Source organism: Echeneis naucrates, chromosome 13 (assembly GCF_900963305.1).
Source record: "Echeneis naucrates chromosome 13, fEcheNa1.1, whole genome shotgun sequence".
Taxonomy (NCBI): Eukaryota; Metazoa; Chordata; class Actinopteri; order Carangiformes; family Echeneidae; genus Echeneis; species Echeneis naucrates.
The window spans coordinates 18425932-18451457 of NC_042523.1; the positions used below are offsets into that span (position 1 = coordinate 18425932).

General features: G+C 40.4%; 3 protein-coding genes across 3 annotated transcripts; 1 reads left to right on the forward strand and 2 right to left on the reverse strand.

Annotated features, from left to right (window-relative positions):
• Window positions 1-592: 592 nt before the first annotated feature.
• cpda (carboxypeptidase D, a) lies at window positions 593-17378 on the reverse strand. Its single transcript, XM_029517234.1, has 21 exons — window positions 16568-17378; window positions 15457-15704; window positions 11775-11917; window positions 11459-11628; window positions 10646-11052; window positions 10271-10462; window positions 9738-9905; window positions 9305-9414; window positions 8994-9096; window positions 8451-8593; window positions 8188-8357; window positions 7763-8065; window positions 7432-7627; window positions 7157-7292; window positions 6896-7042; window positions 6593-6691; window positions 6453-6517; window positions 6094-6225; window positions 5644-5829; window positions 3418-3520; window positions 593-3006 (listed from the first exon to the last, which is right to left on the reverse strand). The coding sequence occupies exons 1-21, from the start codon at window positions 17206-17208 to the stop codon at window positions 2780-2782; spliced, it is 4089 nt and encodes a 1362-aa protein (XP_029373094.1). The 5' UTR covers window positions 17209-17378; the 3' UTR covers window positions 593-2779.
• Window positions 17379-18771: 1393 nt separating this feature from the next.
• Window positions 18772-20478, reverse strand: cryba1a (crystallin, beta A1a). Its single transcript, XM_029517798.1, has 5 exons — window positions 20440-20478; window positions 20173-20291; window positions 19868-20009; window positions 19410-19552; window positions 18772-18919 (listed from the first exon to the last, which is right to left on the reverse strand). Exons 1-5 carry the CDS (start codon window positions 20476-20478, stop codon window positions 18772-18774), a joined length of 591 nt encoding a protein of 196 aa, XP_029373658.1.
• A 3528-nt stretch (window positions 20479-24006) lies between these two features.
• Window positions 24007-25511, forward strand: crybb1l3 (crystallin, beta B1, like 3). Its single transcript, XM_029517561.1, has 5 exons — window positions 24007-24072; window positions 24195-24313; window positions 24421-24553; window positions 24930-25072; window positions 25343-25511. Exons 1-5 carry the CDS (start codon window positions 24007-24009, stop codon window positions 25509-25511), a joined length of 630 nt encoding a protein of 209 aa, XP_029373421.1.
• Window positions 25512-25526: the final 15 nt, after the last annotated feature.

Below are 25526 nucleotides of genomic sequence, written 5' to 3' on the forward strand. Positions count from 1 at the left end.
CAAGGAAACAGAGACAGAATCAGTCATGACATTCTCCATGAAATACTGCATAGTAAAACAACCAAAGTAGTCTGTGGTATTTAGAAGTATAGCATACACAAAGCATATCACCATCAGCCAGCCTGTCCATCTTTATGCTTCTGACACATAAAAAAAAAAAGGAAAGAAAAAGAAATCTGAAAACAGATAAAGAGTGGTGGTCCCTTGTTGCTGAAAATGTTACAACAGCCCGGAGGATCCAGTGCATGTCATGTAATCAGGATGTTCTGCATTCCTGGAGCATCAGACACGATGAGCAGTCCTGACCCACATTGCACAAAAAGCCTCTAGGGATGAAGCAATAACACAGTTTTTTGCTGTTTTTCTTTTTTTTGTTGGTTTTTTTTTGGGGGGGGGGAGTTAAAAAAACAAAACAAAAAAACCCTGTATATTTTGTAAAAGTTGAGAAAATCATTTAATCAGAAAAAACAATCTTATTGGTGTAGTTTCTGTTCTGGTGAACTCCTTTTATTATTCACTCATGCACAGTTGTTTAAGTACCAGAAAATGCAAGTGCCAAAAACACAAAACACACAAACAGGATATGTACTGTGAGAAGTTTTATTTCATTGTGTTTTTTGTGCATGTTAGCATGTCATGATTACAGACGTTTTTTGAAAGGTTTTGTCGTGTAAATTCAGTTAAAATGAATTCCACTTATTTTCCCCACTCACAATTGGCAAACCTTATTTAGTTGATTCCAGTTCATATAAAATCTTCACACCAACATTACATGACCCTGACACATATTCAACTTTCAAAAATCATACACACATTCACAGACAGTTTAGGAAAAAAAAAAAAAAAAAAAAATATACAAAACTGTCTCCCTATACAGATATCAGGTTTATCCTTACTGACAGCTGCATTTGTTAAAAAGAGAAAGAATATCTTCAGCTGGAAATAAAGGCAAATTCATCAGCAAGCTCTTCAAGTTATGTGATGAAAAACATGCATAGCATTCCCAAATCAAGAGCCACATGATAGTGGTGTGATGAGTTCAATTCAGTTAGGAATAGTTATACATGGATTTCTACTGTAAGGAAAACCACATTCTTTTGGTTTTTGGCAGTTCACCTGAATTATTAGAAGATGCTCTAAGTGAAACTTTATGCTGTTCTGGATAGTAGAGTACAAGATTAGTCAGGCAGAGGTCTCACTTTTTCTTCTAGTAACGCTCCTGTTTAGTTGCATGTCTGCACATAAATGTGCTTCCTTGGTTTGTCCAATTACTTCCTTTAACATATTACAGAAATGAGACTTAACATTGCAAACCAGCCTACAATTCAGCCTCTTTTTCAGTGTCATTAACAAGCGTACCATCTCCAGCAGCACATCGGCAACATTACATGGAAGTCTCAGTCAAATTAATGAGCTGATCTTTATATTACAATGAGTTTAGAAAATATTTGCAACCAACTTGTAGACATTGATCATTATGGACGGACAAAGCTGCTATGGTTTGTGTCTTCAAAGTACTGAAAAGTGGGGAAAACACACAAAGAAAAAGAACATACTCCTTAGAGTGAAATAATATTAACAATGCACAACAAGATAATTGTGCAAAAGGAGCAGTTTCCGTATGACAAGCAAATCTTAAAGCAAATCTCACAAAACCTCCATGTACAAACAATCCAACAAACATTCAATCAAAAAAGGACAAAAATACATTCTTTTCAAGATTGCCTATTCATAGATTAATAGTCTTACTTGATCAGTCATATGGGACAACTGTCTTAGTGCAAGTGACCTCTGGGCATTTATCAACGCGCTCCCTACACTCACAGAAGGTTTTCAATTACACTTTGTAACAGATTCTCCCTGATGCTTTAAAGCTTTTGAGAAGCTCACGTTACAATTTGGAAACATCCTCTAGTACTAAATCCAGGTCAGCCAGGCTGAAGTTAGCTCCAGAACTGTGCAACACTGGAGTTCAGCTATTGTGTCATAATTTCTCTTTTCCTACCACCTGAGTTTAGGATGGATTTAATTTCAACTTGGACTAAGTATTATCTATTCACTACTTTGCTGCTGTCTGTCACATACTACAGCCTGACCAGACTGTAAACTTTACAGACACCAAGGCACAGAATTGGATTAAGTCTCCCAAAGGCTCAGACACTTCATTGTGGCAATGCGGTCTTAACTCATAGAAACATAATTTCTAAGTTCCTATCTCGAGGAACTACAAGGTGATGTTACATATCAGTGGGGACATTAAACAATTCAATCTGGCATTCATTGCGCATCCATTGACAAGAGTTTATTTGGACTTAAAGGCCTGGCCTATTAGCTGTGCAGGACATGTAGTGGTCTTCAAGAGCATTCTTGAATGGCTTTGAAACAAAAGCTGGACTGCAAAAGGACGGATGAGAGCCACAGTGGACCAAAACATTTCCTCCTCCATCCCTATTTGTCACCAGCTGTCTGTCCTTTTATTTAACCAGTCAAGCAGGGATGCAGCACAAAAAAAAAAATTAAATTAAATTAAAAAAAGAGCCCTTCAGTCCAGACACCAGCATGACGGTCTTAAGTATCAAGTTGCACTAATAACTGTGAGACCAGAAGTGAGTGCTCAGAGCTTGTTGGTATAAGAGAACAAATCATCTATCGCTTATGCATCTCAGTCATGAAGAAAGAGAGATGCTGCCCAAAGTTCGACCTGTTCCTTATTGGTCAGAGGTTTAATTTAAGGGAAAAATCAAAACAAAAATACTGTGCCAAATTGGTGCAATCGTTTTCAGATTTTGTTGGCATACAGTGTCTCTTCATCACTTTCGCTCTCGTCCTGAAACTCGTGGGCGAGCAGGGACTTCTTAGAGCCCATAGAAGTGAGCCTGATCTCATCGTCATAATCATCACGGTGCTGTCGCAAACGGTGGAAACCATCCTTCTGACGGTTGGACTTCGCCGCACAAACGCACCAGATAATGCATGCTGTCACCACCAAAGCTGTCATTGAGGCTGCTGCAGGGATTAAGGGAAATACACACCTCAGAATTTCTGCATATACACAGCTTTAAACATTTCCAATTTTTATAACTGAGCAGACAAAGATTGTTGAATTAACCTGCTTACAGAAAGACAGAGTTTTGCAGTTTTGTTTTTTTTTTTTTTTTTTAAAACAGCATTTCAAAAGAGACAGCTAGTGCATGTGTCATCTGTGTTACGGACAAGACTGATAAACTATAAATCATTTAAAGAAGTTTGATTTGCAAACATTTGTCAGGAACAGTGTTGCACAAAAGAAGACTACAAAGTACAATTGCTAGCAATATCAAAACCATGAAACAAAAAAAAAACAAAAAAAAAATCTACAGATTGCAATGCCACTTATTATTGTATTAAGAAAGACGCAAATGGATACGAGATGCTTACCTGCACTGGCCACTACAAACTCCCGTGGCAGACCAAAGATACTGTTATCCATATCAAACTCAATGATGATTGAGCTAGCAGCTTCAAAGGAGGACACCACCACCTGGAACACAGCAAAAATACTTGAGTAAACTTCAGAGCTATCCAGGCACACAGTCAAAGTTTTGTGAATGTCAGGACAATCATTTATAACAGTAACGCTTCTAAGGTTTCTTTGTCAAGAAGCTGAATCTAATACCTGCTTACTTCGAGTTGAACTTTTTCTCAATATGGCCATAATAATCAAGATAGAATTAGATTTTTTAGACATTTTTTTATTTTAAAAGTTCATTAGTGGGATGTCACATTTGAATAATTAAGATTAGTTTTGTTTTAGTTGTTTTTCTACTAATTTCACTCCTTCAATAACATTTCCCAAACAACAACCAAAATGAAACAAGAGAAACTATCAAGCTCTACCTCATCTTCTCATCCATCATAGCTGTTTGTTGATATTCAAGTAAAGAGCATTTAGCTGTCTGTTGCAACCCCCCACACAGAAATGGGGCTTCGAGCACTTCATTAGCAAGTCTCATCTGCAGGTGTGACTGCTTAGTATAATCTGCTGCAGGTTGTCTTGTACGTCTAAATGGAATTTAAAGACTGGCTCATAAAAATTCTAAATTACTCAGCTATCTTCTGAGAAATAAATTACAACAATCTCTCACTTACTTGTTCCAGTTTAAAATATGGGGGAAATAGTTTCTAAAGTAAGGAAAGGATTTCCAACAATGTGGTGTCAGATATGATTCAGTGGGATGGTCTGACATACATCCAAAGAGTAAGTGTACCCCTTGGTCCTAATTGCTTTCCCTTTTTCATTATGATTGGAGGTTTTTTTGGGACTAAGACAAATATCCACTTAAACTTTACTACCCAGAGCAATGAGATGCGTCCCTATGGACTAAGGCGGTGTATTCGGTGTCCTAAGAAATATGGGGAGGCTATTAAGGTGAGGACATCCACGTTGGCCCCAAGTCGTGATCTTGACTTTGCGTGTGAGCAGAGTGAACACCCCCAGAGACCCCTGGATGACAGGTACATAAGGAATGCTGCTGTTCTCCCAGATCTAAGACTTCCTAGCTGCAATGGAGCCCTCTCTGCAGAAGAGAAAACACCCAATAACATGCCAGCTAGTCATCCAGAGCCTCTGATGATCCACGGCTTCATGATACCAGAGTACCAGCAGATATATCATTCAGTGGTGGATCCTCTGCTCTTTAGTCCTTGTGGGGCCCTCACAGCATACAGTTTGCAGCTGGGGTGTGACATAAAGGATCATCTGTTTGAAGAGCTAGCCTACCCAACGCTTCAAATTTCAGAGCAGCCAAATGGAAGGGTGGAGGTGCTAGAGAGATTTTGTTTGCTCCGCCCTACACCCTTCATAGATGTGGACAGTAAAGGGGAACCACAATAAGTTCCTCCCAAAGACTTGAAGATGCAGAGTGTTTGTTTTTTTTTTGGGGGGGGGGGGTCTTGGTTTTTGTTGCTCTATATCATTAATTTTTGTTACCTTTAATCACACAGTGTGGAACAAATTCATATTTCAAATGTATTTTTGAACATGTTTATGTGAAGTCAGATTTACATTTTTAAGAGTTCCTTTTCATCAGCTGCTTGACAATGTTTGCCACTTTTGAAACATCGGCTTTTGTGCTCAGTCCACATACTTCTTTGTTTTTGGGAATATCAGCTTCTGAAATGTTTTACTGCACTGTAAGAAGTATTGCATTTGTGCATCACCTGCACAATATAGTGCATGTGGTTACAACTGGAGCTGAATTGACTTCTGCTTGCCAGCTGTTCCTATCATAAAAATCTATACTCAGTCAAAGCTAGACTTAAGTCTTTTGTTTTACTCAGCACTGATCTCACTAGCAATTATTTGAACTGACTAAACCAGTTCCTTTTCTTGAACATAAAACTAAGATACATATACAGAATTGAAATTACTATTGTGTTTTAAAAAACAGTTTGAAAATGTTCCTTGATTACCATTGGCCTAATTAGTAACCCTCTCAAAAACCCTCTCTAAAAATAATAGACTGATGGACTTTAGATATGTGACTCTCCCCGGATATTTGATACAACTGTAATGGTAAACTTACTACACCATAATGCTTTCCCCCCCCATCACGTTCATCTTTCTAAAGGATAATAATTCCTTGTCTATATGTAACTGTGTACCTCTTGCCGTTGTTGTTGGTAGCCATCAGCAACAGCTTCAATGTTGTGGTTTCCAGGAGCCAACAGTGCATGGAAGTACCCACCCTCTGCACTAAAGACTCTCACACCCCCATTCAGTACAATGATGGCCCCAACAATAGGCTTTCCACTCTTATCCCTCACCACGCCACGCACCCCTTTATGGACCTGGATGGGGTAGAAACAGAGGCTGATGACAATGGAATGAATCATACTCAAAAGTAATCACCTAAGCCTACAGTATAACTGTAGAGCCTTATATTTATGCAATCAAAACACTTCCTTAAACCTAGGTACTTTCTAATTTAAAATATTCATATTGCTTCAAGACTTTATAAAAAAAAAAATCTTGTTTGAAATGAATGCATTGGTGTAAGAAATGAATGCTCAATTGATTATACTTCTCCATTAAGGGCTGATTTTGCATCCTACCTCCACCAACATGCTTAGAAGAGCCTTCTTATTCTCAGCCCACAGTTTGGCCAGCTGCTCAGCAGGGGGGAACAAACAGCAGCCAGTATACACTGTGATTTCTGGGCAGTGGCCAAAGTCCATACTGAAATCCTTGGAAAACATGTAGATGTGAGATGACGCACAGCACAGTACTGAAGAAGGCTTGGCCACACTTGGCTTAGTCACATGATTTGACAAATATCTACTAACTTACATTCAGGATATCAGAGCTGAAACTTGAAATGTGCATTTTCAGATTTAGATTTCAAATTCTACCTTTTGGTGGCATCATGGCCAATAACCTAACCACTATCAGAGACTGTGGTGGAAAGACTTACTTTCATACTCCCCATGTGACTTTGTCTCTCGGCTGCCCTCATAACTCCATCTGGGATGTTGCCCACTGAGTGACAGAAAAATTCCATTAGCCATCAGACATTGGCTATTCCAATTTATTTATGGTAGCCCAACTACATACTCTGTCCATTATTCGAACATCCAGTGTCCCCAAGGTGCATCTTGGGGTGGTTGTTGGCATAAACACTCGCCAAGTACTTCAATGTGCCCTCGTTTTCAACTAAAAAGACGCAAAATAAAAGCTTACAGGCATATTTTATATATCATTCATCCTACTCTTAGCAAACTGCAGAGTGGTTAATAATCAATTTACCAACTCACATGACCAAAATAGCAAAAGAGTATTTATAGGCAATCATCAAGTTAAATAACTTAACAAGGCAGATTCTTTGAGTAGGTAACTGAACAGTGTGTGATATGTTACCAGACTGGACAGGCTTGTCATATGGGTAGGTAGCTACAAGGGCGCCTCCATCAAGGGCTACAGAGAGAGTGTAGCCCTTGTCTAGGATCATGTCCATCATTGCTCTGGTCTCAGGTTGGGCCTCAACGACACGTTGTGATGCATTGCCTAAAATGAGAGATCATGTGCAGAAAACTGAAAAAGATCATACATTTTTTTTTCATGGTCATCTTCTTTTGTTTTTATCTTTCAGTAGGAGTTACCCAAGCCCATACAACTGACCAAAGAAGTCTGTGTCCAGATCTTTGCCATGAGCATTGGTCAAGCCCTGGGTGGAGTTGCACTGCTTCTCAACAGCCTGTTCCCGTCCATCTGGGTTGATGGAGGGAACAATGACAATCCTGGTCTCATTGATCAACTAGAAAAGCAAAATGGAGTAAGTCAAAATGAATTGTTTTTACTTGAATTGTCTTCAGTAGATACATAAACAGTATAGTTTAAAAATCTAGGCCTTCAAAAACTGCACTTCATGACTAACTAAATTAACAAAAACTCACCCTGGTGATGGCTGGGTTCTTGCCATAGTTGATACATAAGAAAGCAGCAAACTCTAGCAGCAGCTCTGTGCCCACTGGAGCATTGCCATGGATCCCTGCTACAAAGCGAATCTTGGGTTCAGATGGTTCAGCCTCCCTTGGTTTGTTGGAGATTTCTAGAGCCCACAATGTTCGAAACTCTACACTCCGGCCCAAACTAGACAAATAACCAAAATTGATGTCTATATTATTACATTTTCTAAGTTAAAACAGTAGCACAGATGTATGATGCAAAACAATTAATGGAGGACAGGTTAGTTTAAAAGCTTGAGGGAAGACAAATCCCACCTACCCTCGCAAAGATGTAATTTTGGGAAAGTTAAGTGTGAGGCCCCTCATGAAGCCGGACAATTCTTTGTAGCGTTGATAACGGAAGCTGCTGTCTGTGGCTGTGATCCTGACCAACTTCTCCAAACCCTGGCCCAGAGAGAGTTCCTTGATTAAGCTCTGGAACTCCTTCTCCGATGGGTTCTGAGTGGGTTGAAGGCCATTTTGAGCCTGGCCTTTTGAGTCTGAATGTAAACGTGTCAGTCTGAAATCCACCAATTCCACGCTGTCTTGCGAGACTGTGGCATAGGTTCTCAGAGGCGTATATCTGGACAACAGAAAAAAAAAGTTATTTAAAAGTTAAGAGCACTTGAAATCTCACCAAGTAATGTGAATCTTTTGTCAGAAGCTGTACAGTATTTGTTTGTGATGCAGTTCCTCAAATCTTACCCATGTGCAGAAACTGTGATAGAGTAAGTGCCGGGCACTAGTATTCTCCAGTAGTCTCCGGTATGGGCTGAGGTGATGTTGTGGTCTATGTCAGCCACAGAAATGGTGGCATTGGGAATTCCTGTACCATCATTCATGTCAGACACTGTGCCCTTTATTCCAGTGTGGACCTACAGAAAGGATCACATGAGCATGAGTAGCTGCAAAAGTGAGTGACAATAAAAATTAAGATCAGAGTGATGTTGAACTTTGTGTTTTTTCACCTGGTGTATAAAATGAAGTAAGGCTTTTCGGTTTTGTTCCCAGTATTTAGGCAAGTCGTTTGCCATAGGGTACTTGATGCAACCTAACTCAATGGTGACCTCAAAGCAATTGGTGTTCAAATAGTTCCAGTCCTGCATGCCACCTGAAAAAAAAAAATGCTCCTTTAAACTCCATCTGAAATTTTAAGGTTTCACTTGAAGCCTAAAGTTTGATGATTTTATGATTATGGGACATATCATGTTTGTACAAAACAGAGTAGAATTTAGCACACAATTTTCTGTTACTTTTTTAAGTTCTCCATACAATATACAATAAATATGTGCAAGCTCTGCATAAAATCGATGGTATTGTTCTTTTAGGAAATTAAAAAAAAAAAAAAAAAAAAGTCTGAGTTCACCAAATAAGATTATTCTCCACAGCTAAACAACTTCAAGATTATGTGAAAGAACTAAAAATCACACAGAAAAGCAACTATAAAAAGGTTAATTTGACTGATCTCTTATGGGAAACATAAATGTGATGAGTGAGGGATTTTGCCATACCAGGAACATTGTACCAGTTGGCACCATTGGTGATGCCATCCTCAAAATATTCGTCACGGTACAGTTCCTCACAAGGATGTCCATTGTGCATCAGAGGATTCTCCTGCATGCACAAAAACACATGAGTTAGAGGTCAACAATGAGTGCTGTTGTCATCAAGTTTTCCAACGTTGGCTGTGCTGTGATTTCACAAAAACCCCATGACTTCCCTTGGCACTGTAACTACAAATTTAGTTTTTAATAGCAAGGTGAAATCACAAGCAGTCATTCTCCCAACCTGAGTCAGTCGCAACAACACAGTGTCCACTTACCTGTGAGTAAGCTCTGGACACTTGCTGAAAGACTTTGTCGTCAGGTGACTGGCTGTACTGAGTTGTTCCCTCTTTGTCGTCGTCATAGGGGTAGTTCACCACCAACGAACCTGAATTCCACAACAGAAGGTTAAGACAATAGAAAACACCAAACTCACCTAAATTTATGGTTGAAATAAACTTCAGTCTGCACAGTTGGCTGACATATAGAATCAACCCCATTCAGATTTACTGAAGATAGTTACAACTCTTTTAGATAAAACAGGATAAAACTGAAAACACACGTAATAAATAGCATAAAATGAAGTCATAAAAATAAGAATGTTTTATTTTATCATGAATAAATATAATAAATACTAGGCAAACAATGTTAAATATTAAAAGGTTGTTTGGCACCAATCTTTGGCACTCAAAGCACAAAATAGCACCGTGCCTCCATGGAGATTGGCTGACAAGACAAAGGGGATGCTCTTCAGCCAGTTCATCACAGCTATAGTTTCTGGCTGTCTGGGGTCTGTGATGGTGGTAAATTGGTCTGGGAAATTGCGATTCAGGTCAAAATTGTTGCTGTTGTTGCGTCCTTTGTAGCCCTTTACATCACCTGTGAGGAAATAGGTAATAAAGATGAGTCAACTGCGGTTATCTACATCTTTAACCATAAAATGTTCCCACCTCTAGACATGTACTGCTTAATTTCCATCTTCTCCATAGCTCCTGCTAGCTGTGTTTTTTTTACTGTAACTAAAAAATTGATAGTAGCACAAACTAAATGGATGTTAGTCAAATGATCAAGTTACTGTTTCATTCCTATCATGTTACAGCTTTGCTCCAAAGAAACCTGACATGTATCCTGTAATAGGTTCCATAATGTCACAGGTCTTAAATTCATGCTGTGCAGTTTGTGTTACATTGCTGTTGCCAAAGTGGTCACTATTTATTGTGCAACTGTGTCCCCCTCTGTCTTACCTTCAATAGCTGCCTCATAGCCATCAGGGTTCATAGATGGCATGATATGAATGCGGGTGTTGTTGACCAATTTCGTGACCTCCAGGTCAGTACCATAGTTACGGCACAGGTATTCAATGAGATTGAGCAACAACTCCCGACCCACCACTTCATTACCATGCATGTTGGCCACATACTTAAACTCTGGTTCACCTGGTATGGAAAGACAGGAAACAGGGAGAAAATAAATAAATAAATAAATAAATATATATATATATATATATATATATATATATATCTAAACAGATTATACCAAGATATAAGCAGAAAATCATTTCAACAGTTATCGAAAGATCTTTTAATGCATCATTAACGCTGTGATCCTGTGACACATACCATGCTCATGTACAGTGGGGTTGTCTGAGATGATCATCACCCAGAGCTCGCGGGCTTCCACAGAGTGACCAACAGAGTAAAGATGGGTAATGGAGGGAAACTCGCTATTGTATTTGCGCAAGAAGAGTTCCATGTCTGCGTAGTTGTGGTGACGAAATTCCTGTGGCTGGATGGGCTGGTGTTCAGGTGGAAGTACACCAGGGCTATTTTTGGTCCCGTCAGGGAGAGTAATGGTATGATCAGAGGGCTTGGTTGTGGCGGTGGAATTGTTTGGATGACTGGTGGGTGGCATGGAGGATGGAGTGCTGCTACTTTCAACCTCACTGGCCACTGGTGCCAAGGTGAAGTTTAGTTCTGTGGCTTTGCCTTCCATGACCTGAACACTGTGGACTGTCGCTGATATGTACCTTTGGAGAAAAAGAACACATTAAAATCATTAGTAAGCAGCAAAATTAGATGTCACAGCTTCAATGAAAAAAAAATTTGCTTGAGCACTTCCTTCACGACCAAGAAGTCAGTCAAGAGCTTTTTATGTTTACATTTTCCTTCTCCTCACTAACAAAGACCTTTTGTCTAACTCTCAAGAGAAGGAAACTACGCCTTAACTGTGCTGTAACCTTGAGACTCAGCTCTAGTGTCTAATAGCCTTGAAGAACCGGATTTCAAAATGTGTCTCATCATTGTTCTAATTTTGCAGCAATCAACAAACAACCAGCAGCAATTACTTTGTGGCTGTCAAAAAAAAATTTAAAAGAGAGATGTAGCTATTGCTGAAAACCTGCTTTGTGAAAGCAGTTCATTGTAACTACTCACCCTGGGGCAACAGCTGTGATGTTATATGTTCCTGGAAGCAGGAGACGATAATAGTCCCCATACATTCCAGTGGTCAAGTTATGGAGTATGCCAGCAACCACAATGCTGGCACTGGTGAGAGCACTACCATTAACAGCCTCTTTCACATATCCACGAACACCTATATGAATCTGGAAGATGGCATTATTGTGAATACCTTGGACGATTTGATGAACTGGAGAAATTATATGACAAAGGTCTCAAAGAAGGTTTGACTGTGGCATTATGCTTAAAGTTTGAAATGTAATATATGGTACTGATGATTAATCCTCTCTACCTTTTCCATGTAGGCTATGAGAGATTCTCTGTTCATGTCCCATTCCTTACGAAGTTCAGCAGCAAGAGGATATTTGCAGCAGCTCAGCTCCATGGTGATCTCCAGACAGTTTCCATAGAGGTAGTTGTAGTCCTGCATCCCTCCTGGATAACAAACCAGAGACACCTTACAAAATTTGGAAATGACATAACACATCAAATTACATACCATATCAAAGACAGCCATGTATATAAATACAAGAATTTATTTTAACAACACAGGTGAATCAATATTTTTGAACTAAATCCTTTGTTTCAGTTAATTTGACACCCATTAGTCCCAAGCCAGGCCTGTTTTGAGTCGGCCTTCATCTCTGCCCATAAATTTAAAGATCAAAAAGCCATGACATCTGCAGTTCATCAGCCCAGTGGCCATCCACTAAGGCAAACAGTAAAAAGCACAGGGCAAGGTGTTCAGATGTGTGTCCCTTTGGATCAACCGCAGGCAGCCAGCAGCTCCCTGGCTGGAGGGTTGCCATGACTGCATGCTGGGTGGCCGCAGGAACCCAATCAAACAGCAGTGTTTGCTACTTTGCAACAGTCAAAATGAAAAGGCTCACACACCAAACACCGATAAATAACTTCAGCAGAATGAATGATTGAGAAACAAAATCCACACCACCACAAAAAAAACAAAGAGCCACACATGCCACTTCATTCAGTGCTTTTAGGAAACTTTTTTAATTCCTTGGACTCAATTTCACTAAACATCTGTGATAATACTACTACTTCTGCTGACCATTTCCCAAAATCCTCAGACATCTATATTCAGTTAATAGTTTTTAACAAAGATGAAAACCAAAATCTGTGATGTCATGCATGGCTTGGCTCTGAGAGCAAATGAAAATATGCAACCAAATATACACCACAAACTCCCATTTTTCTAGGCCACGCTCAGTCAAGTAACTACTATGCAGCTGTCTGAAACTTGGCAAGCGTTAACCAGACGTGTTTTTCAGTTGTGTTTCTCAATGGACCAACATGTCTTCAGAACTTATTTTGAATGTGGGTGGGGTGTTGGAGTGATTCATTGGAGGATTTACCCCCTATGGTGGCTGCAGGCTACTATGTCAACCAAGCCAAATGAATCTTTGAAGTATCATACCTGCTAATTATGAGCAAATAAAACCTACCCTACGTTCAACTGTTACTGATCCTACATTTATCAACAGTAACAGCATGACAAAAGCCACAAAGCCCCGTTAGGGAATATTTGTTCTGCGCTAAGTGATTTTAATTTAGAGTTTAAACGTAATCATATACCAATGTCTTTGTCACATTTCTTTTAGTAAACATCATCTACGATCCGACTGTGTGAGACAAAGGCAGATAGTCTTGCACAGCTCTAAACTTAAATATCCTGCATAAGTACCGGATCCAATGACATGCACTAAACTTAGCAGGAAACCATAGGCAAGACAATAGAGCCAGAGTCAGTGCTACAGGCTGTGCTTTCTGTCTCTGTGTAAGGAACTGTGGTGTTTATAATGTAAGGTGTGATGGACAAAAAAAATTGTGTGCCCCTTTTTTAAGTAAAGCATTTAAAGGGATAATCTAAGAAGAAAAACAAACAAGAGAGACGTGACTCCACATGGCTATCAGCAGATCAGTGACGCAGCATGATCAGGGACAACACCCTCGGATTATCGTACCAATAGAACTTCATTTTCATACAGTAAAATTACATACTCTTGGTCCCTTGTAGGTCCATAGGCAGTGACATGTATATTTTAACACATTTAGTTTTACAATAAACCTGAGCTGTTGGGCTTTGAGCCGCTCACACAGAAGACTATGAATAAACAACAACATAAAGTGGACATCGTTTTAGTTTTCTGCTTTACTCAACATAGAAAATTTAAAGTAAAAGAGTAGAATTTTGATGAATTGTTATGTCAAGACTTGTCCTGTTGCTTCACCTGCATCACTCATTACATCGTTCGAAGTCCTGACCCTGTCCATCATCTGACATTAGCCCAGTTTTAGCTCTGACATTTAGTCGACTGAGACACGTCAGACAGACAGAAGCATTGTCTTTTTAGCTGTTTTACAGTCCTCACTTTCTATTTACATTGAGCACTGTAAACAGTGCTGCTGCTGAAAGCTTTTATAACTGCTTTGTGCAGCAGCCAGAGCTTTGTTTTTCTGCACACTAGTCTTTTCAGGTTAAGCTGAGAAATCGGTAAGATATGATGTTATCTCTCCCTAAAAAAAAAAAAAAGTCATGACTCACTCTCTTCCTCGTTGCTCAAAGCAAATGTAAGTAAAAGCAAACTATTACTCTCACTAAAAAGTGTGGTGGTGAACAGATGGTATGCCATACCAAACTTAATGTGAGTTGTAATAGCAACAAATACTATCTTGTTTGTGCGGGGATCCTGAAAATGTAAATTAATGCAAAACCAAAGGCTATGGGGCAATGCAGTTAAATTAAATTCAGACAGGTGAATGAATTCACCTCCATATATGGTTTAAACAACCATATACTACTTTATATCACTAGAAGTAAAGCACACTTCTATCAACCAGGGCTGCCTAAGATATTGTGTTGAAAAAGTCTAAATTAAAAGAGGCACTAGTTGTGACACTCAAGCAAAAAAATATGACAGAGTCAAACGAATACTAATCTGCTGAACATCACAGATTGAAAGGCGTACAACAAAGTACATTTCAACACAAAAAACAGTGCAGTAATCTGAAGCACACTTGCAAGAAACACTTGCATCATCATCTCTTTACACCACAAACCGCAAAAAAAAGTAGAGTATGCAAGTCAAGTTTCTTCCAAAACAATAGAAATTCCTGTTTCTGCATCCATTGGGGAAACAAAACACAATGACTTTACTGTAACTAGAAAAGGCATTCCTTCAGAGAAGATAAATATGCAGTGTATTTTAGACAAATAAGATTTAACCGTCTGACCATTAGGATTTAACTTGCTCAGAGTAAACTGTCATATCAGAAAAGTGCAAAGGTAAACCCTTTACTGCTCGAACACTTTCAGTAATAACATGCTTTGGCAGAAAAACAAGACAAGTGAAGCACCTGAGCAGATGTACAAACTGCTTTTTGGCACTGGGAAAACCTAAAATCTGGCCATTCTTCTAATATTTCACTAGATGAAAATACTGAGACTGAAATTGGGCCATTACCTATTATCAACGTGAAGCAAGAAGAATCAGATGATTCTATTCCGCAGTATGTAATTCTTTAAACAATCTCCAAGTCATACAATACAGCAAAAGGAGATGTAAAAAGCTCCCACAGTAACTGGACTCTAAGCAGCTTTTGTTGCCAAACTATTTCAGCTTTTACTATCGCCTGAATGCACTCTGTCCAAAAATATCATCTTTTGTAGCTTAAGTTGTAACAAACCAAGTGCAAAGGCATTGAGATAATTACTTCCTGAGTGAGCGTCCTAAAACAGGCTGAATCTTGTCCTTGGCCAAACACGCAGCAATACATTCATGACTTCTCACTGATGATATCAACCACGGGTCAGTCTCTTGTTAGAAATACTTTTAGGATAGATTTTAAGTGCTACGATAAAAAGCAATGACTGAATAAATCACCCTCTAATGTTCTCACAGATGTAGTCACAAAAAAAAAAAAAAATGAGACAGATAGAGAGAGAACCATCTTACCAGACACATCATACCACTGCGCCCCATTGGTGATCCCGTCCGAAAAAGTTTCCTCCGGAGAATCTGGGCAGTTGGGCTCACCGGTCTTCATCACTGGGTGGTTCTGGGAATACACGAGAGCCAAGAAGCGAAACAGATTGTCGTCTGCTGACTGGGAATACTGGCCCTGCTGCTTGTGAAGGGCTGAGTCATCAAAAGGGTAACTGGCAACCACTGTGCCACCATGTAGGTTCCCTGACAACACGAATCTAGGGAGACAATGACAGATTTTGGCGCACACGTTTAAGGTTATGTTCAAATCATTTCAGAACACATTTTAATATGGAACAAGGATTGTAAACTTCCGCTTTGACATTCGCGTCAGTGTTCATGCGAGCACATGTTTAAAGTAAACTTCAACCATTAGAAAGTTCAGAGGAGAGAATCAGCTGCAGGTTATCTCAGCCCCCTTTCTGCAGAGCAGCCTTGAGACAGCCAGAAACACTTTAACCGTCTGAATGTGCATGGAGAGTTGACACGAGCCTCCGATAAACCTCAGTCTTCTGCATCATGCCATTATGGTTTCCCACAACACCAGGCATTCTTGACTTTTTTGTGACTTTCATCAATGCTCCCTGAGGCTCTCATGGAGAAGGAAAGGGAGAACTGAGTCACTCATTGACAAAAATACTTGCCAGCCTCTGATGAATTAATCAGCCATTAGCAAAGATTTATATGCTTTGAAATATTGCAGTAATAGCATAAGGACTCTATCAGTTCAGCTTCAGCCTGCCAATATTTATTTTTGACTTACTCATGTAGTCTTTGAAAATGAATAAAATTATCCACCACAATGTCATCGTGGTCAACATGATGTCTTGTTATATTTGTGTATGCCAATAATAGCCAATAAACAAATAATTTATCAAACTGGTTGCCAAGTAATCTCCTACCAGTTGACTAATGCTGCCCCTGAGGTTAAACCAGAAGAAGGCACAAAACTGAGCTGTTCAAAGGCAAAAAAAGAAAAGAAAAAAGTTTGTCAATCTCCAAATCCTCCACATTTAACATTGACCACAAAGTGTCAATGACGGAAGTGACGTTAACTGAAGAATTCAGACTCCAAACTCACTTTTTCTCTTGAATCCACCTGATCACAGCCATGACCTCGGGTACATCCCCTGGGGACACGAAGGTGCCGTCAAACTGGTCGGGAAAGCTCCTGTTGAGGTCCATGTTTTTGGCATTATTCCGACCCCCGTTTTCGCCAATGCAGTCCCCCTCCACGGACCTCTCAAAGCCGTCCGGGTTCATGCTGGGCATGATGTAAATATCCGTGGTGTTGATCAGCTGGCCGATCCGGGGCTCCTCTCCGTATTTACCCAGCAGGTGCTCCACCAGATACACCAACACCTGCCTGGACACGGTCTCGTCTCCGTGCATGTTTCCTACGTATTTAAATTTGGGTTTCCCCGGGGAGTCTCCGTTGGGGTCCTCGGTGATCCGCATCACCCAGAGCTCCCTGCCCTCCGCAGACTGACCCACGCTCGACAGGTTGGCTATGTGGGGGTACTTCTGGGCCAAAGCCCGCAAAAGTCCGGTTAGCTCGACATAATTGTAGTATTTGTCGTAAGTTTCCGCCGTTTCCTCCGCGGCGGAGGAGCCGAGGCGTCGCGTCCGGCGCGAGCTGGCGTCACCGAGAGACACAAGAAGAAAGAAAAGTGGGAGCCATAGTTTCAGCGTCGTCGACGGACGGCCCCAGGAGTGAACCATGTCGATGTTTATCCTCTCCCTACAACATCCGCACTTTGCCAAATTCTGCCCAGGACGGACGGACGGACGGGCGGACGGAGGTGGTCGGTTATTTTCTCGGCACTTTGCCTCCACAGCTTCGTCTTCGTGCTGTCACCGCCAGTCCGGCCTGTCTGTTTCCGTCCGCTTCCTCTCACCTCACCGGGGCGGGGCTACGGCGGTGACGTGGACTTTTAAGGTGGACCGGCCGAGTGCGACCTTAATTTAAACAGATTCAGAACCAGGAATTGTTTTGTTTTGTTTTGGTTTTTTTTGCCAGGTATGTGCAAAACATACAAGGACAAGGGGAAGACAAAATGAGTTAAAAATAAAATGGAAAAAAAAAATTATATATACATTGAAATAGAGACTTTATAACTTTATAACTAGGTTATATTTTATCTATCTATCATGATAATTTATGCCTGTGTCCATTCTACAATAAATAAAAGGCAGTATGTGTTTTTTCCAAAGTTCTTATTGATATATATTCTGTTTCAGTACAAAAATGGGCTTAAATAAAATTTTCTGATTTAAAACTGGTTTCTTGGGGGATATTGAATTGTCATGCATCATTAAAATCTCAAAACAAGCCACACGGGGAGTATAAGGGCAACAGAAAGTCTCCCTTGTGAAGTTTATTTTGTGCATAGAAAGACTTACTGAATTATACAGTTAAGTGACAGGTTGTCTGTGTTTAGTCAGATTAAACAGGTGGTATCATCATATCACGTACCATTTGCTGGCTAAATGGGTGGACCAAGAGCAACATATTTAATTTGTTTGCATTTCGAAAGACTTGTTGGACGTGGATGGATGTGTTTATCCTGTTTTATGATAATGATAATTATAATAATAATGATATGTACCAGGCAGTTACTTGCAATAATCACCCCGTTGCACTAGATTAGGTGTTGGAAATGATTATGTGTGCATTATTTTCATACCTTAAAAAAGTACACATATTTTTTTATGTAAATATTCTTGTTAGATTCATAGTATGAAGCATGAGATAACAGTTTATATAAACCAACATGTCAAAGGAACAAAGCATCTCTTGGTTGGAAATGGAATAGTCATTTGGTCTTGGTGTCAGTGTACTGCAACACAAAACTTCATAAAAGCAAAGAAAAAATAATCACAACTGAGCACCATTGAGGTTAGCAGCAGATTCTCGTATTTCTGTTTATTTTAAGTTGCCCATTCTTTCTTTACTGATTACTAACAGCACCGGGTTTACCCACACGTATGAGGAGCAGTTATTTTGAGTGGCAACAACATACTGCTGTTGCCATGAGCCCTCCTCTTCTCTCCTCAGGGGGCCGTCAGTCAGGAGCTTCACTTCAGTGGCAGTTTTTCTCTCTCCTCAATGCTTTCCATCATTTCTCTTTACTTTTATTTGGCAAAGAACAAAAGAAAAGTGCTGTAAACATCTTGATAGTAGAGCACCAAAAGGTGCTGGAATGACTAGGTGAAGGGAGGGAAAGGAAGGGGAGAAGGTGGAGGAGGTAAAGAGTGGGAGGTTAGGAGATGAGGCTGCGGGTCTCATTGCTGGATTCGGCGCAGCGACTGCACCTGGAAGGACTGAGCATGGGAGCCCCACTCTCTGTAGTGTTTGTACCCGCCACTGTGACGATCACACTCCATGATGTACTGGTAACCACGGTAACCGGGAAACTGGTAGCACACCCAACTGGAGGAGGAGAGGAAAACAACGATTTACCGTAAATGTTACAAATAGGCTTTTAATTAAATAAGTCCTTCATTTTTTAGATTCTGTCATAAGAGTAAAACACGAAATAAGACAGGATAAACTTCCTTGACTCCAAGTGGGAAAACCAAGGGGCCATAGCAGCAATAAAGTTAAACCTGAAAAATAAAAAACTACGCACAGTTGTGTACTTTAAATGTAACCACTAACCAGAATGTATATTTGATAATGAATTAAGTTGCAATGACTAATTTGAATGCTTGAATGTTCAAGTAAGCCTGCCATTTTTACACTGTAGATAGCAGTGTAAGAATTATGAAATATAGTTTTCTGCAGCAGAAATCAGCATATTAATGAATATTCAATCAGCAATGCTGTCCTGTGTTAAATTTATTTCATGCCAAGGTTTTGATTACTGTGCCACGTGGGTGACAATCCATTAAACCATCTGAGAGCATGGGTAAACACTTACGCTCCGCTCTGAACTTGCATGGATCCAATCTCATTGTTGCTCCAGCCCATGGCCTGCAGTGAGGGGTAGTCATCATTTATCTCCCACTGGCGTCCCATGAAGTTCTCCTTCTCAAACAACACCATCTTGGACTCCTTGTGGTTCTGTGTATGAGGCATGCAATCACAAAAGAACAGTTATTCACACAAAAAAACAACACTGGTTGTACTGTAATTGTTCAGTGATGCACATGCAGGAAGATACCGGTGGTAAGTGTGCAAAGTAATCGAACCAAACCCATTTTAATCGGCAGCTGTCACAGATCACTCTTAAGGCACACCTCACCAGTAAAGGCTGTAAACCCAAACGAGTCAATTTGATGACTTAATTGTGAGCTTTTGTCTCTGAATCTTTTCTGAAGACAAATGAGAGGTCGGATAGAGGGAAACAGAAGCTGCTGATCTGAGATGCACACTCACAGCAGAGCTGATGGGGCGGAAGGACATCATCCTTTCAATGTGGTAGGCGTTGCTGCCACTCCAGGAGTCCCAGTGAGGATACTCGCCTCTCTCCAGCACAAACTGCTGTCCACAGAAACTGGAGTGCTCATATCCTGCCCAGCTGTCCCCAACAAATGGATGCACATATGGACAACATTGGGCACACCATTGTTGGATCAGTGGGATATTCATAAAACAGGCCCATTATGAGATATTAGGTAGATATTTTCCATGCCCATGGTCATGGCATCATTTTCACATGTGTAAAATCTTTTGTGACTTACGCTCCACACTCGACCTTCAGGGAGCGGATGTTGTCAACACCACACTCCATAATGTTCTGGCAGGCTGAAGTAAACTCCAGACGCTTGCCCTGGAAGTTCTCCTGGTCATAAACTGTGATCTGGAGAGGACATAAATGCATACATGTAGCATGCCACACACACACACTGATGTGTGTACAGACACACACACACATCATCAACATTATCAGGCCAGGCATTAAATTAACAAACAATCTGCTTTTCATAATCATTGATGACAAAACTCACCTTCCATGGTCCCAGTGGGTTTGGATTAGTCAAAGCCATGCTACTGTGTATGTCAATGATGATTTTCCTTCAGAGCAGACAACAGGGATGATTACATTTTAAGGCAAATGAAGAAAAACTGTGCACAATATAACACAACCTGTCATCTCCGCACGAAACTGAGCTATGTTTGAATGACACCTCTTTGTTAGAAACCAAAACTGTCCCTTTATTACTCTAACATTTATAACTGTTTCTGAAATAGATTTGAAAGTGTAATATCTGTTGTTAGAGCACACTAAATAATTAATTAGAGAGAATCAGGCCTGTATGCCAGAGCATGTGACCAGTTATGTCATCAGTTTGGGTTTTCCTTGAATATGGCTAACAGCTCACAGCTATTGATGCAGACACAATGTATGTCCAAGCATTTGCATGGCATACATTCATGTGGCTCAGCAGAATCAATAAAGACACATGACACAAGCATGTAAAGTGACAATGGTCGGTAGAAAGCTGACTGTAGACTGAATGGATTGAGATGGACAGCTTACCTGACTGGCCCCAAAGAATAGCTGTTCAGTGCTCACAGGGGGGCTTCACAAAAACCACGTCCTGACCCCCGGAGTCAACAGGCCTATTTATACATGCTGGTACCGAGGAGCAGCCGGGCCTTTGGGTCAGGGCAGGAGTCAGCACATTGCTGGTCCTGTCATTGTTCAGCACTGAGCTGCTGGGCTTTAGTTTGCTGGTTTGGGACTGGACGCAGGGCACCGTGCCCAGTGCAGATAAGCACAAGATCCAAATGGTCCATGAGCAGTGGGCCGGACCAAGTCCTGGCACTTCCTGGTCCAGGAAAAAGGTCACCCTGCATGGGCATATTCTTGCAGTGACACTGGTGCCTTAAGAAAAACATTAAAAATGATGTTTGAATGTGACATAAAATCAGAGGAAAAAGTCAATAAACAGAACAGTATGGCTTTGGAGCCATAGAAACACACTCACAAAGAGCTAAAAAAACAAGCACCATTTGAATTTTAAAAGTACACCCATTAAGTTCTCTCCTCATAATGCTGTGCTCTGCCACTGATCTCATGTCCAACTATATTGAGCCCACATCTTTGGTCCTTTCACCTTTTCATTCGCTACTATGTACACATATTCAGTCATGCACACATAATCTGATTTTCACACAAAAGCATGTATACGTCCAGCACATCCACCCATAGCAACCATTTAGACGGTGATAAACGAATCCTTAATTCAGAAAATCTCCTACATATGAATTTATTTCCACCTAAGGAGAGAAGACAAATGAATTTATAGTATATATATATATATATATATATAAAAAAAAACAAAAAACACTTCAGACAGATAGGGAGAGCCCGCTGACCAAAAATAAACCCTTCAGTGGAGAGGGAGGTGTTCTGCTGTGCAGGATTTAGAAGCTTATAAAGAACAAAATGCACATGAAGTGAAAGCATCACTCCTTTTCATCTTCCAAACGTTGTGTTCTGTGATTCAAACTCAAACCAAGAAAAGGCACAAATCTTTTAGATAATGTATAAAATTTTCTCAGAATGACGAAATAATTCTGGTCAGACAGAAACTGAGGTAGCTGTCTCTGTAAACGTCTAAAATGGATCAAACAGGTTTTGTTGCATAGTTACTGCCTTTGTACTGGCAAAAACAAAAGATGACGATTCCAATGGGTTATTTTCTTATGAAATTATGATCCTTTTAAAGGTCCACTCTGCACAGACTTGTCACCACTAACAGCTGCATTTAAAACCAATAAAATCCTATCTGCTGGATATCAAAACATTCTGACAGTCTGTCTACTAGAATTTAAAAGGCCACATGAGCATGACATGTAAAACCAACTATTACAACATTTCAGATAATATCTGTATATTTTAATTACGTTTGCATATTTTTCCTCATCTTGAAATATTTGTAGCCTGGTCACGTGTTTATCTTCCGTTTTTATTAGAAGAAAATAATCTGGGAGTGCTAGGAATTCCACTGTGCATGCACGCAAACTCACATACGCGCCTCTGATATGAGTGTACTGGTGGCCTTGTGGAGATGTGGATGCATGGATACAGCCTATAATGCAAAACTGAGTGTCTCACACAGGCCTGTCTAAACAATAGAGAGATGGATGCCTTTCCTGCAGTCAGCACATTACACACACAGGGCTCAAAGGCTTGAGCTTGCTGCAGCAAGCATCAAAAGAAAGAAAGAGGATATGGAGGTGAAAGTCAAAATAAATCACAAAGAACCAGTCAGCATGACTGAAGGGAAGCATAAAATCACTGAAAACTAATTTAGACAGAAGATGAGGATCAGGCTGCGATTGCAATGGTTGGAAAACTTACTGTGTGTGTGTGGAGGCAAGCAAACTTTTTGCTGATGGCAGTGACTGTCCCCGGTCCCCCACAATGGAGCTGGACAACAAAACAGGCAGCCGAGTCAGCATGGCTTGGACACAGATAAGCTGCATGACCTTTGACCCTGCACCAAACAGCTCACAGCCAATGAGAAGTCTGAATCCTGCTTCTATAGACTGGGCCTAGATGTGAATGTATATATATATCCCCACACCAACGCCAGCCTCCGTCACTCTCTCCAAAGATCGGTCCCTTTCAACCTGCAATTGTAAGTGTCGACTCTGACGTCTTCTAACTCTGTCATTGGATTTTAAGGGAAATATGGGGGTCCTTCCTGTCTGTTTATACTTTGGACTGAAAGAACCAAGTCAGGACTGACTCCTTTTAAACCTTTAGTTTGGACTAATAGTAGATGGAATAATGAAAATACTGAATATTGGTATAATCAGAGCTGCTTTCATGTTCAAGTTCAAATGAATGAGAAAGAGAAGGGGTTGGGTCAAATCCTTGATCCTTTAAAAAACTAAATAGGAACTGACTCATTGTTTTGTGGCTTAGCAGTGAGCACTCTTGCATTCATGGAAAGAACAAAATAGGGGAGTTTACGGTGGAAATACCAATTTAGCAAAAACAATAATGTATCAAGTTGTTACAACTTCTAATGTACATTACTGCAGAAATCAGCTTGCTTTCATATTCAAATCTTGAATACATAAATACAAAAAGTTAACGTTTTGGTGCATTTCGGAGGCCTGTCAACTATGTTTACATGTTTTAACTTTGAAAAACGACCTGGCACCCTTTGAAAAGCCTTGTTCTGTGTCTATCACAGAAAGCTACATATAGCCACCAGTTTTCTTATACTACTTTAAATCTACGTGGAAATGAATATATGAAGCCAAAAAGCCGATTTTGTCTCTTATAGAATGATGGATATTTTAATATTGACATTCATTCCATTTAAATTTAAAGTTCATGACTTTTGCTGAAGGCTTTGGCTTAGGCAACTAGAGCATCCTCCCAGTAAGCATTATGAAGAAGAGAGATCAATGTAAATGCCATATTTCCTCTGCTGCGCTACATGCTGTGTTCCAACTGAGAAGAAATACTAATTACCCCCATTTTTACCCCCCACCCCATGCCTTCTGAAACTACATGGCTGACTGTGTTTCTCCTCTTTCCAGATCTGATCATGTCTCACTCAGGTGCTCAAGGCAGCATTGGCAGTCACTCTGCCATTGGACTGCGAAATCACAAGGTACTGTTGTTTTTTGCCCCCTTTTTTTTAAATCAATTTATCTTAAAAACTACAAAAACAAAACATGAATTGAATACAGTTGCTACAGGAAATCAGTGTATCCCCCTTGTTTTACTTTTCAGATATACCTCTATGAATTTGAAAACTTCCAAGGCCGTAGGATGGACCTGTTCACAGAGTGCCGTAACCTGTGTGAGAAAGGCTTTGAGAGAATTGGCTCCATCCGAGTGGAGTGTGGGCCGTAAGTCACCAAAACTGCCATCCAAATATATGTGTGTGTGTGTGTGTTTTTGCTTTGTTTTGTTTTTTCACCCAAAATTGATTACCAGGAAATGTGTGTCTGTGCAGCTGGGTGGGTTATGAGCAGCAGAACATGACTGGTGAGATGTTCATGCTGGAGAAGGGAGAGTACCCCCGCTGGGACACCTGGTCCAACAGCTACAGATGTGACCGCTTCATGTCTGTCAGGCCGGTCCGAATGGTGAGTTGGGGTCAAATTAATGCTGTATTTGGTGCTTATTGTGTTTATTGCTTTTTATGGCTGTAATGAAACATGTATTTATAGACCTGTTCACTGTCAGTTATTTTTCGGTGTTGTTACTGTTCAGTATGACCAATTGGTGTTTTTATTTCACCCCAGAGTTTGTGTTTTAGTCTCTAAAACAGCCTATTCTTCTCAAAACCATAACTGTCATTAGACAACTATAACTGTATTCACGTTTAAGCATAAATGGGCCAGCTTTGTCTCTTTATTGGCTAAAATGTGGGTGAGAAGGTTAAGCAGAACATCCACAAGAACAAAAATCTGTAGAAAATTGGTAATGGTTAGAAATTGAAAAGTTGAATGTCTCTTATAGGACCCCCAGGACCATAAGATTTGCCTTTATGAATGTACAAACTTTGAGGGTCGTAAGATGGAGGTGTGCGACGAGGATATTCCAAGCCTGTGGTCTTATGGTTTCCAGGACCGTGTTGCCAGCATTCAGGTCACTGGTGGAACGTAAGTCACACATTGTCCATCTGGAGAGCTGAAAGAAACGAAATAAGGACAAGTAACAGCGACCATTTTATCAACGTGAGACTGTGTACAAAAATATCTATCAAAATTAGAAACAAGAATGAGTAAGAGATAAGGTCAATGAAACATTTTGGTTTGCATTATAGCAGTGGAAGGCAGACTAAAGTAAGAAAATCCATCAGAAATAAGTGGAAGATAACTACAGCTACGTCGCTCCGCTCACGTCTCTCTTCTCTCTGCCTTTCGACACAGTTGGGTGGGCTACCAGTATCCTGGCTACCGTGGCTACCAGTATGTGTTTGAGATGGGTCCTTTCAAGCATTGGAATGAGTGGGGAGCCCACCACCCCCAGATCCAGTCCATCCGCAGGGTGAGAGACATGCAGACGCACCGCAGGGGCTGCTTCGAGATGACCGCATAGAGGGGAGTCTGGAGA